The sequence below is a fragment of the Capsella rubella genome, unplaced genomic scaffold (genome assembly GCF_000375325.1).
Source record: "Capsella rubella cultivar Monte Gargano unplaced genomic scaffold, Caprub1_0 scaffold_1, whole genome shotgun sequence".
Classification (NCBI taxonomy): domain Eukaryota; kingdom Viridiplantae; phylum Streptophyta; class Magnoliopsida; order Brassicales; family Brassicaceae; genus Capsella; species Capsella rubella.
In genome coordinates, this window is record NW_006238923.1 from 5,992,814 (window position 1) to 6,008,141 (window position 15,328).

General features: G+C 36.5%; 3 protein-coding genes across 5 annotated transcripts; 1 reads left to right on the plus strand and 2 right to left on the minus strand.

The window, feature by feature from the left end:
- The first annotated feature begins 1,868 nt into the window (after nucleotides 1-1,868).
- LOC17899240 lies at nucleotides 1,869-6,808 on the plus strand. Of its 2 annotated transcripts, none has more exons than XM_023777288.1 (10): nucleotides 1,869-2,184; nucleotides 2,613-2,753; nucleotides 2,839-3,009; nucleotides 3,109-3,209; nucleotides 3,304-3,328; nucleotides 3,414-3,566; nucleotides 3,645-4,468; nucleotides 4,617-5,146; nucleotides 5,243-6,410; nucleotides 6,507-6,808. In XM_023777288.1, exons 2-10 carry the CDS (start codon nucleotides 2,695-2,697, stop codon nucleotides 6,632-6,634), a joined length of 3,159 nt encoding a protein of 1,052 aa, XP_023633056.1. In that variant the 5' UTR covers nucleotides 1,869-2,184; nucleotides 2,613-2,694; the 3' UTR covers nucleotides 6,635-6,808. The 2 variants fall into 2 exon arrangements, with proteins under 2 accessions (XP_023633056.1, XP_006306647.1); XM_006306585.2 differs by having other exon boundaries at nucleotides 1,870-2,184; nucleotides 3,301-3,328.
- A 157-nt stretch (nucleotides 6,809-6,965) lies between these two features.
- LOC17897685 (oligouridylate-binding protein 1B) lies at nucleotides 6,966-10,480 on the minus strand. Of its 2 annotated transcripts, XM_006307573.2 has the most exons (12): nucleotides 10,202-10,480; nucleotides 9,682-9,743; nucleotides 9,217-9,319; nucleotides 9,019-9,095; nucleotides 8,853-8,914; nucleotides 8,670-8,757; nucleotides 8,489-8,564; nucleotides 8,365-8,395; nucleotides 8,102-8,221; nucleotides 7,891-7,976; nucleotides 7,601-7,777; nucleotides 6,966-7,508 (listed from the first exon to the last, which is right to left on the minus strand). In XM_006307573.2, exons 1-12 carry the CDS (start codon nucleotides 10,301-10,303, stop codon nucleotides 7,236-7,238), a joined length of 1,257 nt encoding a protein of 418 aa, XP_006307635.1. In that variant the 5' UTR covers nucleotides 10,304-10,480; the 3' UTR covers nucleotides 6,966-7,235. The 2 variants fall into 2 exon arrangements, with proteins under 2 accessions (XP_006307635.1, XP_023633057.1); XM_023777289.1 differs by lacking the exon at nucleotides 10,202-10,480 and having other exon boundaries at nucleotides 9,682-10,182.
- A 1,303-nt stretch (nucleotides 10,481-11,783) lies between these two features.
- Nucleotides 11,784-13,627, minus strand: LOC17900039 (protein TIFY 11A). Its single transcript, XM_006303184.2, has 4 exons — nucleotides 13,311-13,627; nucleotides 12,818-12,908; nucleotides 12,285-12,671; nucleotides 11,784-12,112 (listed from the first exon to the last, which is right to left on the minus strand). The coding sequence occupies exons 1-4, from the start codon at nucleotides 13,480-13,482 to the stop codon at nucleotides 11,884-11,886; spliced, it is 879 nt and encodes a 292-aa protein (XP_006303246.2). The 5' UTR covers nucleotides 13,483-13,627; the 3' UTR covers nucleotides 11,784-11,883.
- Between the last annotated feature and the right edge of the window lie 1,701 nt (nucleotides 13,628-15,328).

Genomic DNA, 15,328 nt, shown 5'->3' on the forward strand with positions numbered 1-15,328 from the left:
CCGACTCGTCAGATGGTGGGACAGCTGGTTAGTTCTTACTGTCCAAATCTGCACCGTTAGATCTCTACTTATACGTACGTACTCATCATTGTCTTTTTTTTTTTTTTTATATATGCTTTAGTTTCTGTACACTACACATAGTCGCTTGATGATGCGGTTGTTTCCATCTCAGTGGATGACAGGGACCCATTAAACCAACCCCTTTTGCTTTGGTTTTATGGGTAAGCTAAAGCTGCAAACGTCTGGTTTGGAAGACTTCAAAACCAATCCTACCCTTAATTTGGGTGATGCCTTTACTTACCATACCACCAGAGTGAAGATTAATCGGATAATATATATATATATATATATATATATATATATATATATATAGTACATTTGGTAATGGAAAGGTTTCATGCACTTTTTGAGTATTGTCACCTTCTCATGCAGATTAGTTTTTTTAGTTTACTATTTTTTTTTTTACATCCTATGAATCCATTTTGTTTTTTTATTTATATGTAAAAACCAATCAAGATTTGATTTTTGATCAGTCATCTATTCGAAAGTTTGTATACCAATAATAAACAAATATATCAAATTTAAGAACACGAAGATCATCATAATTAGAGAGATTTTTAATTATTGAGGAAAAGACACATGGGACAAAAAAAAAAAAGAAAAAAAAGGAGAAAAAGAAAGAGGAGAGAATGAGAAGAACATGCCGCATGTGCCTCAACCTTTACGTCATACCGACAATTCATCTAGAAGCATCTTCTTCTTCTTCTTATTCCCCTTATTAAGGTCTCTCTTTTTCTGTATGAATTTCAAACAAGATTTTGTGTGTGTGTGTGTGTGTTTCATACTATTACTAGTCTGTGTAGTTGCTTCAATATAATACTACAATTCAATAAAGGGGGGGGGGGGGGTTAAATGTAGGTAGTGTTTTAGCCCATTTATGCCTTTTTTTGACTTTTGTCACATATGATTTTCAATGTTTATTGACACTAATTTTGGCAATGAAACCATGTTTACTTTTACTTATATATTTCCCTTTTTATATTTATATTACGAAGAACATTACCTTTTTTCTTTCTTTTGTTAAAAAGGGAGAATGATATTACGCGTTCACATCACATGTTGTTTGTGTTAATAATTAGGAATAATTATTCCATTATGATTCATCAATATATACTACTAATCATATGGCACATTACATACTGTACGTTTCTTTAAATATATATATAAACAATGCAGGAACAAGGATTGCCACGAAAATATTTTCTCAAAATTTCCTGGAAAAAAAAAAAGAAAAAGATATGAGGTTCACAAAATCAAACAAAAATAAATATATAATGCGACTTTCGTTTCATTGTCTTTCTCAACATATTTATTTATATGTTTCTTTCTCAAAAAAAAAAAATATATATATTATAACCGTTAAAAAATTGATCATTGGATGTTTGCATGTTTGGTCCACAAAGACATAGTAGAGCCTTGACCACATCTCTCCAACTGAGTCTGCTCTTACATGATTGCCCCCAATGCCAATACTACTACTAGTAAACCATTTCCAATACCAAAAATTACTCTACCGGGATCCAAAATTGAACTTACTATCCCCACATATCCAGTCTCTTTTAACTTTTATTTCTGAAAAGAAGTCTTTAAGTTTGAAAAATTTGGAGGCAACATGGTCCAAAAACCGGGTTTGTTGTATTAATAAAGAAACCCAGTTAATTTAATAGGAGGGTAATTTAGTAAAATAATATTTGGGGTGGGGGTATCTTCTTCTTGACTACTAGTAACAAGTACTGCTCCGTCTTTCGTATTTTTTTCCCATTACAGACTGTTACGCCAAGGAACAAAAATAAAAAGGTGGAAGGTGTCCGAAGCAAGCTCTCTTTCCCCCACATATCTTATTATCTCAACATTTTCTTCTTACTTCATAAAGAGAGAGACTGTGTCTTTGTGTCTTTCATGGGCGTGGAGAGAGAGACAAAGAGATAAAGCAAACTTCTTTCTTCCATTTGGGAGAATAACAAAAAAAAAAAAAAAGAAGAAAAATTGCATTTTCAGCAATCACCATTGTAGCTAGTCACGACAACAAGTATTCAGACACTGTTAAGAGCTCAGTTTTAACTAAATTCTGGAGACTGATGGGAAAAAAATTCGAATTCTGATCAATGCTGGATCGGCTATTTCGTAAGCTCTTCGACTTTTCCGACTCTGTTTTCTTCTTTTGTTAGCTCAAGTTTCTTGCTTTTGATTCGTTTTACCAGAATTCATCGTGTTTCACGGGATGAGTTTGATTTTTCTGAAGTTAGAATTTTGGGAATTCTGTTTTCTCGGATGAGTCCTCCAAAGTTTTGGAATTTTATTTTTGGGAATTTGTCTTTTCGAATTTAGTGTTGGGGTCAGATCTGCAAAGCATCGGTTATAGTTATGGAGCTGCGTTGTTGTACTGTATTTCTAACTATCTATAATTGTTGTATTGATTTCTGATACGTTTTTTTTTTGGTAAAAAGCTTTTAATTGTTACATTTATTTACTTACTAGTCTCGTTATATTTGATTGACCAAGTTTGTTGATTAACACAGTCAATTCTACTACCCTCTTGTGTTTGCCCTCAGGTTTCATTTGATCATCGTATGAACCGATTCACATTTTGCTCTAATAAGAAAGAGGCTTTCACGTGTGTCCTTGTGTGAGACAATGAGGGCTGATACTGTTCTTGACTATGCTGTGTTTGAGCTTTCCCCCAAAAGTTCTCGGTGAGTAGATCTTTTTTTTTTTTCCTTTTCTGTACAAATGGTAACATTTGTATGTTTTGTTCTCAGTTTAATATCTTTGTTTCAGATGTGAGCTGTTTGTATGGAGTAATGAAGAAAAAGAGAAACTGGCTTCAGGATTGGTAGAACCGTTTCTGAATCATTTGAGCCTTCTTGAATCACTGAGAACTGAATACTCTATTAGACTGGAATTAGATAAAAGCAAAAATGGTTGGTTCACAAAAAGAACACTTGAAAGGTTTGGTTTTTGAAAAAACATTGTCGTCTTTGTTATGGTTTTCAAAGATTCGAGTTAGCTCCTGACGATCTGTGACCTTTTTATATTGTTCATTTCCAGATTTGTTCAGTATGTTAATAGTCCAGAATTGTTGGAAAGTGTCAATACATTTGATTTGGAGATGTCACAGTTGGAAGCAGCTCAGACATTATATTCTCAAGGTATGTTTATTCTTTCCCATTAGCTCAACCAGATTTTTCAAAGCTCACGGCCAAACTTGATCCTATATTTTGCCTCCTTTTTCTGTTTCAGAAGATGGAGGCGTAGCAGATGCAACAAAGTAAGCAAATGTCTCTGCTTTCACATTGGATCTTATTGCATGTTTAAAACTGTTTTGTTGATTGCTTTTATTTGTCTATGTGTAGGAAAGAGCTCTCAAGAGCTATAGATTTGAGACTCGAGGCAATCAAAAAGGACTTAACCACCGCGATTGCTCATGCGTCAGCTAATGGATTTGACCTTCAAACTGTTTCTCATCTCCAGCATTTTGCTGATAGATTTGGCGCACATCATTTAGAGTAAGCTAGTTTTTTCATGGTGCTTCTTTTTCTTGCAACTGTGTCTCGATTTTGATCTGAATATCTTTCATTTATCAGTGAAGCATGCGGCAAATACATTTCATTATCGCAAAGAAGACCAGACATGATCACCAAGAACTTGAATACGCAAACATCAGTCAGTGAAACACATATCAGTCCCCATCAAAGTACTAAGAACAACACAAAGGATGAAGAGGAGAAACAAGATGAAAGTTTGGAAGAATCTTCTACTGTTAGGACCATTCATCATACAAGGAGGCTTAGCGTACAAGATAAGATTAACCTCTTTGAGAGCAAACAGAAGGAAAACTCAAACTCTGCCGGAAACAAACCGGTAGTTGTTGTAAAATCCACAGAATTGAAGAGACTTTCCTCTGATGTTTCATCATCAGCTGCTCCTGCATTCCCTGAGAAGTCTGTTTTGAGAAGATGGAGTATCGTTAGTGACATGAGCTTTGATTTTACAACGGATAATAAGAAGTCTGACAGTGGAAGCACCGAAGAAGGTCTTTTGAGTACACCTTCGTCCATTCCTGATTCCACATTCCCCAAGGAGTCTGAAGAGAACAGTAAAAAGGAAGACGATGATGTGCGTTCTAGTAAATCTGATGATTTTCAAAACCAGACTGAGAGGCCAGGAAACGTCAGGAGTGATGGAAACTCCATGCATAGAGAAGAGGAGAGCTATGCATCCAAATCACAGAATGTGGCACAATCATCAGTCATGTTTCCTTATAGACATTCGCGTTCTCGGTCGGCTCATATAGCAGATGGTATTGATATCAAATGTGATGAGCGTCAATCAAAAGGCAGGAAGAAAGAACTGTTTCCATCAGATAAGCAACCAGCCTTAAAAACTTCTACAAAAGCAGTTCCTGCAGGTTAGTTTTAGTAGAAGAGTAAAAAGAATGTATATAGAGAAATTTACCCAATAGAGTTTTAAATCTACAAGATCTTGAAAATCACATGAAAGTATTTTGAATACTAAAACTGAAAGCTATTAGTTGTAATTTCTTAATGATGCTGCAGGGTCTGAACAGAGACAAAAATCATTTGGAGTGGGGGATGATCTTGAGGTTAGTCTTGTAAATGCAGATTCAGCTGGGAAGAGTTACAATCCTAGAGTTCGTGCGACATCTGTGGATCAAACACAGAGGACAAGAATGTCTAAAAGCCCTCCAGGATTTAATGATGAGTTGCAAATGAAGGCAAATGAGCTTGAAAAGGTTCTTCCTGGGGATCAATCAGCTGGTGACGATAAAGACCACAGGAATGTTGCAATGCGACGGAACTTATCTGATTTAAGATTTTCAGATGATTCTAAAGGAAAATTGTATGAAGAGTATATGAAGAAAAGGGATGCAAAACTAAGAGAAGAATGGAGCTCTAAAGAAACTAAACTGAAGTCAATGCAAGAAGCGCTTGACCGAAGTAGAAACGAGATAAAGGCTAAGTTTTCTACTGCTTCCGCAAAGAGGCAAGATTCAATATCAAGTACCCGCCAACGTGCAGAGAAGTTCAGATCTTTTAATTCTCGGACAAGTACAAAAAAGTATCAGGTATCAAATCATTTAGTTTCTTTGATGATGATGATAACAAACTTTTGTCTAACTATTTTGCAACTTGATTGAGTATTTCTTCTTAATATCTTACAGCATCATATAAGCTCATTACAGAGTGAAGAAGAAAAAGAAAAAGATAAGCCAGTAAGTGGACAGCCCATTGGAAAAAGTGCTTCTAGGAGCTCCCAAGTAAGAAAGGGTCCATCACCAAACCGAAGCTCCAGAGTCTCAAAACCTCCAGGTAAAGTTTCAAACACAAACATTAATACTTCCGGGAGAGGGAGAAAAACAGCAGACATAAACCTGGTTGCACAATCTTCTCTCCCTAAATTCTCTGATCTTAAAAAGGAAAACACAAAACCATCTACATTAGCTGGTAAAAATACTACTACTACCATGACGCGAACACAGGTGAGAAGTAGTAATAAGAAGACTTCAAAGGAAGATATACCGTCTCCTGTAATGCCCCGAAGACCACGATCACTAAGGAAAAGCTTTTCTGCAAACATAGAATTCACAGAATTGACAACTCTGTACTCGGATGATATGATGAACAAAGAGAGGAATCAGAAGCAGAACACAGACATTGATGATGTATCAGAGAATTTGAAAAATGAAGAATTTGATGACAGTGACTCCGAGGCAGAAGAAGAAGAAATTGAAGTTTTGGAGAATCCTGTCAAAGAAGAAGAAGAAGCTAGAGAAATGGAGACTCTAGTAGTTGAGGATATTGGTGATGAAACGCCTCCACTTACTGAAATAGTTGAGAACTCATCAGAGGATGAAAATTTCACTTCTTTGAGATCAGGTTCTCATACAGACTTACCTGCGAATACTCTACCTTGTTCAACATTGCAGCATAATGTTGCTTCGTTATTGGATTCACCTAGTGAGAGTCCTCTTTCATGGAGCTCAAACTTGCAACACGCGTTCTCTTATCCAAACGAGCACTCGGATATTGATGCGTCAGTGGATGATTCTCCCATGGGAAGTCCAGCTTCTTGGAGTTCAAGAATGAGAAGGAAATGGGGCACAACAGCTCAGAGTCCTGTTATTGTTCCTAACTCTCGGAAGGATTTAACGAAAGGGATCAAACGTTTTCTCAAGTTTGGGAAGAAAACACGTGCTGCGGATAGTCTAATGGATTGGGTTTCTGTAACAACATCTGAAGGAGACGATGATTTTGCTTATCGATCATCGGATGAGTTAGGAAAATCAAGAATGGCATCTTCTCAGAATCAGTTTTCTGAGGATGAACAAGGTAACATCTCTACTTATATCTTTCAGCTTATTTTCATTCTTAAAATGGTGTTGTGAAAGTCCTCTGATCACCAGCTTTGTGTTTTGTGTTTGAAAGCTTCCAACAATTTGATTCAGCCGCAACATCATCAAGGGAGCTTTAAAGTGAAAGATGGTGAATTTAAGCGATCATTCTTCTCACTTTCTACATTCCGGAGCAAAGGAAACGACTCGAAGCCAAGATAGCAGAAGAGCAGAACTGAACTCTCTATGTTTTCCTTTACACAACACCACACGTACAAAGTTTGTAGTGTTGAAAGAGAACTACTTGATTTGATTTTTAGTATCTAAACGAGATCAACATTATTTTGATAATTAAGAACTTCAAATTAAATATACATATATCCGAGTTGTATGGCATTGCTCTGCATTATGCATTACTAGGCTGCTAGCTGTAATAATCACACCCGATACAGTAAAAAGTCGTCATAGTATTGCACTATTCTGACCACAATCTGTGGAAGTGATCATGATGATTGTGGCCACTGTTGCCATGAAGGTTAGAGAATTTTACATGAGAAATAAGAACACGTTTATAGACCCAATAATAACATTAAGTTAAATGAAAGTACAGATGGAGAATGAAGTGAAGATGAGCGAAAACGTAAACCGTAGTTAACTAAGGAAAGAACGTGGAACACAAACCACAAACCCACAGCTACATGATAACATTATAATAAGAGCATAAGTTAGAAGAAACGAAAAAGATACAATAACGAAGACGTTACATAACAAAAAAAAGGAAGAAAAATAACTCTTCACTCAAATAACGGCTCCAGGGGTGAACTCACTGGTAGTACATGAGCTGCTGCCCGTTCTGGAAACCACCGTCATACATTCCCTGGCTTGAACCAGTGGCTCCCATTGCAGCCTGCTTAAGAGCATGTTGTCCATGTGGGTGATGCATCAGCGGATTCATTCCTGCCATCTTGCTCATCGCTAGTTGCCTCTCGTAAGCTAAAAGATCGCTGGCTGAGAATCCCGGGATTGGCGCAGGACCTGGGGGAGGAAGCGGATTTGAAGCTGTCCCTGGTGGAGTTGGCTTGCTTCCCCAAGAACACTGAGAACAACAAAACGCAAGATTTTTAGCATTCCCAAACTGAAAGAAAGGTGAGTCCTAGACAAAAAACATTTTAATTTAGCTAGTTTTACCTTCATTTGCCTGCCACTAAGGTAGGAATGTGTATTTCCCATCTGAATAGCAAGGGCTGCCTCTGCATGAGTAGAGTATCTCACAAATCCAAAACCTTTATCTCTTTGAACACGGACTTCCTCAATGACCCCAACACCAAGGGAATGAAAGTGGCGGTGAAGATCAACCTGGGAAACCTGGAAAATCGAAGGACAATATACTTGCTTGATCCAAGAAATATAAACGGTGTTGATGACGGTGGTGTTAAGTCAACATAATATCTATAACCACAATGTTTTTCCTTATTTACCTCTGGAACAAGATTGCCAACGTAAACAGTTGTGTACTGAGCATTGTTCTCAGGAGCTTCACCGTTACTAGTATCTTTACCATCCTCTACAAAAACAAATAAGCCAAGGTATAACTATAACCATCAAATGGTAAGAATTAAGACCATTTTGAGGCTTTTCTATGTCTTCATTTGATTCTCTACCTTATGAATGGTAATAGTTAAAACATACCTGAGACACCACTGGTTAGTTCCACGACACTTTTGGAATCAGAACTTTGTTTCTCCTCACCAGAAGTGGCTCCTTTTGTCGCCCAGTTGCAACGTATCTGTCTCGATCCAAGCCATTTCCCTGAAAAGTAGCAGAAGAGAATGTCCCAATTAGCCAAAAAGGGGCAAATGTTCTCGGGGAGCTAGGCCGAAGGAAAAGCGGCTCCTAGCTCAAGGTAGTAGTACTAACATCAACTATCAAGGGCCAAAAAAATAAATACTCACCGCCAATTTCATCTATTGCAGTCTGGGCATCCTGCACAGGAAAATAAGAATGGCAGCAATCAATAAATGGCCAACGTAGAGGCCAATACATACAAAGGGAGTTGAGAATTAGACATGCCAATACCTGTTGGTTCCGGAACGAAACAAATCCAAATCCTCGTGAACGTCCAGTCTTCTGATCCCACATAACTCTTGCATCCCTACATACAACAACAACAATGTTAGAAGATTTTAAGCAAATCTTTTACTTCCATTTTCCCTACAAGAAAGCTCATATGGCCACAGCAGACAACAAAGAAACTTACGAACAAGTCGGATACACAGAGAAGCAATTAAACAGCATGGCATCAGTAACCTCCGGACTCAAATCCCCAACAAATATATTGAAGTGACCTGCACATGAGCATCACACAAGTGCGTTATTTTACCAATAGAATACTCATAATCCAGTATGAGAAAGAAAATAAAGCATCAGAATATGTACTGACTTGAAGTATCCTCCCTCTGGCCACTAGCATAAGCCCAGTTAACCTTGATAGGTTGCCCGAACCTGCACCATACATTAACCAATGTAAACTAATCCACACTTAGGACAAACAGAGAGTCTTATTCATGCTAAATTTACCAAAGGCTATAACCAAGTCCGTTACTTACAAATGCCTTCCATTGAGAGAAAGGATGGCAAGACCAGCCGATCTTCGATCAAAGTAGTGGACAAACCCATAAGAAGACTGCTCAAAATCAAAATATATGAAATCATGGCGAAACCCAAGGAAAAATATTGTTCAAAAGATATATAACACCTTACAGACTATAACTATAATAGTTACAAGAGTGCAAGATCGCACTAACCTTGTCTTTCCTAATTAGTTTACAGCTTTCAACAGGACCAGTGCTAGCAAACACCTCTTGGAGCAGAGGTTCCGTCACCTGAATATGGATGTTTCCAACGTACCTGCAATTTCTCAAATTAGATAAACTAAAAATCTCAAAAGGGAGGGAAAAAAAGCACAGTATGTCTCCAAAGATCACCAATGAGACCTTAATAACAAAGAATCACTTTTTGGAGACAATAGAAGCAAGAAATTTTGTCAAACACCAAGACTTTTTGAAAAACTTGCTCAATTGCACAATTGTTAACAATATTTTCATATGTGAATACATAACTACAATGCACTATTGTTTCCCCTGACTAATTTCAAGACACCGAAACTGAAAACTAGAGCTCACTACTGATATGATATTAAGTGGTAGCACACAAAAACATACATAAAAGTGAACAAAAATACTAAAAAAAACAAGAAACCTAACACTCACACACTGCGGCAAGTACTTGGATCAAAACCAGGGGGAAGATTTCCACTTGGGATTGGTTCTATCTGCAAAAAGAAAAAGAAAAAAAAAAGAATAGGAAACGAAAGAAAATGAAAAAGAAAGAAATAAAAGGGAAAAGCTTTACTTCCTAATGTCTCAGCTAGTAAGCTAATATAACGAATCAGTTTCATCTCAAAGGTTTTCATGGAGTTGTTGAACCAAAATCAAATAAAAAGACAAACACTTTAAAAAGAAACTTTAGTAAATACAACAAGTCCACTATTAGTGATAATCTCATAAATTTCAAAACTTTTTCTGGTTTGACCAGTCAGATGAAACAAAAACAAAGAGATACAGACATCTTCAATCATAAATGAAACCAGAAATAGGAGTGTTCCAAATCCTGGACCTTATACAAATAAAAGGGTACATAAAGTAAAAGGAGATAAGAATCGAGCTTGGAAAAAGCCCTAAAAATCCCGAATCGAGAAAAGAAATGGAAAAAGAGAAGAATAGAGCAAACCTGAGGAGCGGCGAGGAGACCAGGATGGTAGAGAGACTGTTGTTGCTGCATAAGAGCTTGCTGCATCATAACTTGTTGCTGCTGCTGCTTCAACCTCTGCATTCTCTCTTGGGAAAAAAAAAATATAGACTTTGATTTTGTCACGGCTCACCGCAGGAAATGAAAATTGACACAGTGCTCTGTCTTTTAGGGTTCGAAAAGTGTTTTCGGTGTTCGAGAAAAATTTATGAGAAATGACAAAAGAAATTAAAAATAAAAAACGAAGAACAAAAAAAAGGAAGTCTCTTGATAGAAAGCGAAGGAAGCAATCGAGTGGCTCTTACGAATTTATTGGATTTTATTATTTATTTACACATCGATAAGCTAAAGTCACAAAGCTGTAATAATTAAAACAGCAGCCAATGATCTCTTACCACGTTGTCATTATGGCTCAGCCCAATCACTGTCTCAAATCAGACACGCCTTCAATGAACTTGAACCTGACACGTAATTACAATATACATCCCCGAGTTTAGTGAAAACTTGTGTGTACACCCTATAAATTTAAGTTCTTTTCTTTTACGAATTAAAACCATAAACTAATTCCACTTCCAACCTCGTTACGTTTGCAATCACATTCCGAATCTGCTCTCGCTCTTAATTACAATGATGATCTTGTTTTTTTAACGTCAAAGTTCAAACTCTTGAGAAAAAAAAAAGACAAAATTAGTTTATGCCATAATTTTGAAGCAAATAAACAGACTAGTTTGGTCCTAAACTCATTGGTTACTTTACTGACACTTGGCTAGTTTGGTCCTAAACCCTTTTGTTACTTAAATGACACTTGGGTTCTCCACTCTCTCTCGGCCATAGTTGTCAGTACGTAGTGGATTCATAGAGAATCTAACTTACGCTTACTCTGAGATTCCTCTTTTCTTCTTCGATCGAATCTTGTTCTTCATCCATCGGTTTCGCAATGTCTGTAGAATTGAGTTCAAACCCTAATTCTTCCGGTTCGGATTCTACTGGTGCTCAAGAATCATCCCCAAATCCATACCATGTTTACCATTCTGAAGAGATGATGAGCCTTGTTTCAGATCCACTTTTCAGACACGAGAATTACATCTCGATGTTTACATCAAAAGATCAAACCTCATAGTTTTGATCCAAATGTTTTGCGGATGTGATTTGGGCGTTCTTTGTGCTCGATGAACCTGGAGTGAAGGAGCTAAAGGTCGAGTGTTCAAGAATTCTTAATTGCTTCTTCCCCTGCATAGCTATGCCAGGCTCAGCTGTGATTGCAACGCCAGGGGTTTTTTGCTCGTGTTCTTGATTCGAGTCACTGATAACTCTGTTGGCCACAAACTATATGAATTTTTTAGATGCTGATTAGAGATTCTAGAAAGTGTCCTTCTAGACTACGATTACGGTTCTTGTTTGGTAATCGTTGAAAGATTTAATTACGGTTACGAACTCTATCAGTCCCTATATTCTATTATAAATGCAGTGTAATAGTCCTAATATTTCTGGTTTTTGTTACTGAACTCCTATGTCAGTATCTATATGCGTTTACAAATATTCAAGTTAGAATATGATTACATACTTTAGTAGAAAACAAAAATTCACTTAAATTAAGTCAAAAGAGAATCGAAACGACGTAATCTAAAAGCTCAGTTCCTAAGAAACATTTAGCATTAATATTACTATAGCTTTAGATCGAGATCTTTAGAACTTTGGCCTTCTTCAATCTCCATAGTAACATCTTTATCACCATCTGATTTGGGATGGGCCACGGTTTGAGCAACAGCGTTGTTCGTTCTTTGCGACGACTGTCCTAGCTCGAGTGGTTGATCGGCTACAGTCTCTGGCTTGGGAGGATAACGATGATGACCCGGGTTTTGGTTAACTTGGTATGGAGCTCTAGCCACAGCTCTGTTATAGAAAAAAATAAAATAATATAACTTACGTGCACAGCTTTAATTTTTGAGGATAATGTAAGAGAATATATGTTATAAAAAAAAAATCCTTAATCTTATGAACAAACTAGAGTGATTGGAAAATATTATAACATGTTCCAAAAAAGTATATGATCAAGTCAAAATACCTGTCTTTCCGTTTGGCAAAGAAACGATGAAGCGAAGCTCTGCGAGCTATACGTTCCACGATCTGGTTTTGTTGTTGTTGCTCCTTTGTAGGGTGGTTATGATCAGTATAAGCAGAATTTGTAGGCTCATTAAGATCAGGAAGAACCATGTCGCTTGTGTCGTTGTTGTTGATGTCTTCGACATTGGTTTGTGTCTGAATGTTACTTTTGTTGTTGTTGTTGTTTTCTTGGGCATTGATTTGTGTCTGAATGTTAATCTCAGTAACAGGCTTGGCTAGTTTAGCTACGTCCATGATCTCTTGAGCTTTGTCTGCAGGGAACTCATTGTAAACTAAAACTTTCCCTCCGAAGAATATGGTCAGCTGAGAGTTTCCTGGATGTGATTCACTGTAAACCCAAAAAAAAAAAAAACGAATTCAGAACAAAAATATTTTAAACCTGGGTTAACCGGTTATCTTTTCTCTAATCTCCAATAACCAAAAGAAAGAAGAAAAAAAATAACAAAATTTTCCAGGAAAAAAAGAGAGAGAGACCTGAGGTCAGCATCTTTGACTTTGCCTCCAGACGAGTTAGAGGGTTCGCCTTGGAAATGCTCAACCTTCTGTGCCGCAGCACTTGGTTTCCCTGAATAAAATAAAAGAGGATACCAACTTTGGTAAACAATTCGATGATAGTCCAAGCTTTACTAACATCAGACGAATAATTATGTTTTTGAAAATGTAAAATTTTCTAGGCGATACAAGATCTCGTTTAGGATTTGAACAGTATAATTCAAATCAAATATCTATATCAATTAATTTCTCTATCTTTGTTGCTACTTTGTCTTAATAAATAGGCAAAAGGATCATTTTATTTCCGATTCTAAGGAACTCACTAATGACTTACAAATTACAAGTCAAGAAACAAAAGAAGAAGAAAAATAGTAAATCTGGCGAAACAGCAAAAAAAAAAAAAAAAAAGAAGAAGAAAGAAAACAGAAATGAGTTTTAATATAATACCAAAGTGGCGGCCAAGAAGAGTAAGTACCTGGTCCCGATGGATGGGATATTCCGGGCAAAAGGAGACCGGGACAGGGTTTCCGGAACAAACCAAGATCTATGTTACCGAAACTACCCTTCTCCTTCAGGTAACGGCTGAGCAAACTACATCTCCGGGTGAAATCTGATTTCTCCGGCACATTTTCATTTCTTGACGACATGTTTTCTTCTTCTTGTGTATGAGAGACCGAAGCAAATATTCTCCACACTTCTTCTTTTTTTTTATATATATGTATGGATATATTCTCTTCCTTTTTCTGTTTTTTTTGTTTTGTTTGGGAGCGTGGATTGCGCGTAAAATGGAAGAGGAGTAGACGGAAGAGGATGTGTCGAGCTAAAAGCTCATGTGTTTTTCATATATATAAACTTCAATTCACACAATAAGTTTGTGTGACTTTAATAGCCTCCCATAACTTAATTAAAACTTAAATAAAAACAAAATACTTTTTATCTTATTTTTCAATCTTTATACTAGTATTACCAAAATATATAACTGATCTCGTTGTTGACAAAAAATATAAAAAAAATTGATATCAAATATACCAGAAATTTTTTTTTAAAGTAAGATAATGAAGCCATTAGCTTATACTATCATATTTAGTAATATTCCATGACAATTTTCACTGAATATAACTAAAGTATATCTGGTGTGAAAGAAAGGAGTTTTTTGGGTTAATGATAAGAAAATGAATATCAATAATTCATCACTAAGCAAGTAATTTATTAATATTGTTATTCGGAGTTGGTAATAAGTAATAACAACGAACAAATGTAATGCGCTGTCTTATCATAAAAACAAACAAAACATACATGTTCACCTCTTTTTTCTCCTTGTTTCAGTACAGTGTTTATTTAAACATCAACGGCCAGATTTTGTAATTGGACTTTTAATTTGAAAAAAAATTCTCAGATTTCGTTAGAATCCTACCGCACGTTTTCCTTACGCCTAATAAAGAAATAAGAAATCAGAACCGACGGTGACCGTTATTAAACGGCGTTAACTCATAATTTACTTAAAAGGACCTAAGTACTCCTCGTATTTACAAGATCCGCCCTTTTGGCTGTAATAGTTTTTGGTGGACCAGACGTGGGATCCTACCATGGAACCGAACATATCACTACGAAGTTTCATCTTCTGTGTGTGTTTTCTTTTTGCCTTAAGAAATTCAAAAGTCTTCTTTACCCCATCCGACACAAGTTTTCTAAAAACACGTGTTTTAATGGAAAACACCGTTGGGATGTTGACACGTATCGCAATCTGTACGGCGCACTCGCACCAGTTTTTGTGTGATTCGCGTTTTTCCCACTTTCCCTATTACTAACTACTACAAAAACAGATCTTCATTTTTATTTTTAGATCACCTAATAAGTTTGGTCAAAAATATTATAATGTTAACGGATGAATTGACCGACATGCCCCTTTCACGGATGCAATAAAACAATCAAATACGTTTGGTTAGGTTGCTTCAACATCACGACGACTCGTTCCAACTAAACAATAAAAAACGTGTTGGGGAAAATGATACGGTACTTTAGAAAAAAAAAAGTTTAGATGTGACTAAATGTATTATTATGTGTTGTTGTAGAATGTTGTTGATGGGACTAAAAATGAAATCGGACTGGATCAAACCGAGATATATTTATTGATCGAACCGGTTTGTTTGGACCAAACAGTTTGGTGTAACTTGTTATCCGCAGTACCGCGCAAGTGGCCGGGTCAGGGTGTGTCTTTTTTTTTTGGGGAAGAAAATAAAACGTTTGGAATTGCCAATTGGGTTGAACGGACGAAATGGGTCCTTTTGAAAGTGACACACTTTTTATTTACTACATTCTTCTTGGTAATATATATCTTCACGGTTAATATTTGACTCGTTTCAGCCTCTCATTAGTAGTTTATTCACTTATTCTACTTCTTTTTCTTTTGTTTTTTCAAATCGTCGTAATATTCCAACATCAATATGTATCACTATAACTTAATATTAGCTTATTTATGGTCTTGTTAGAATA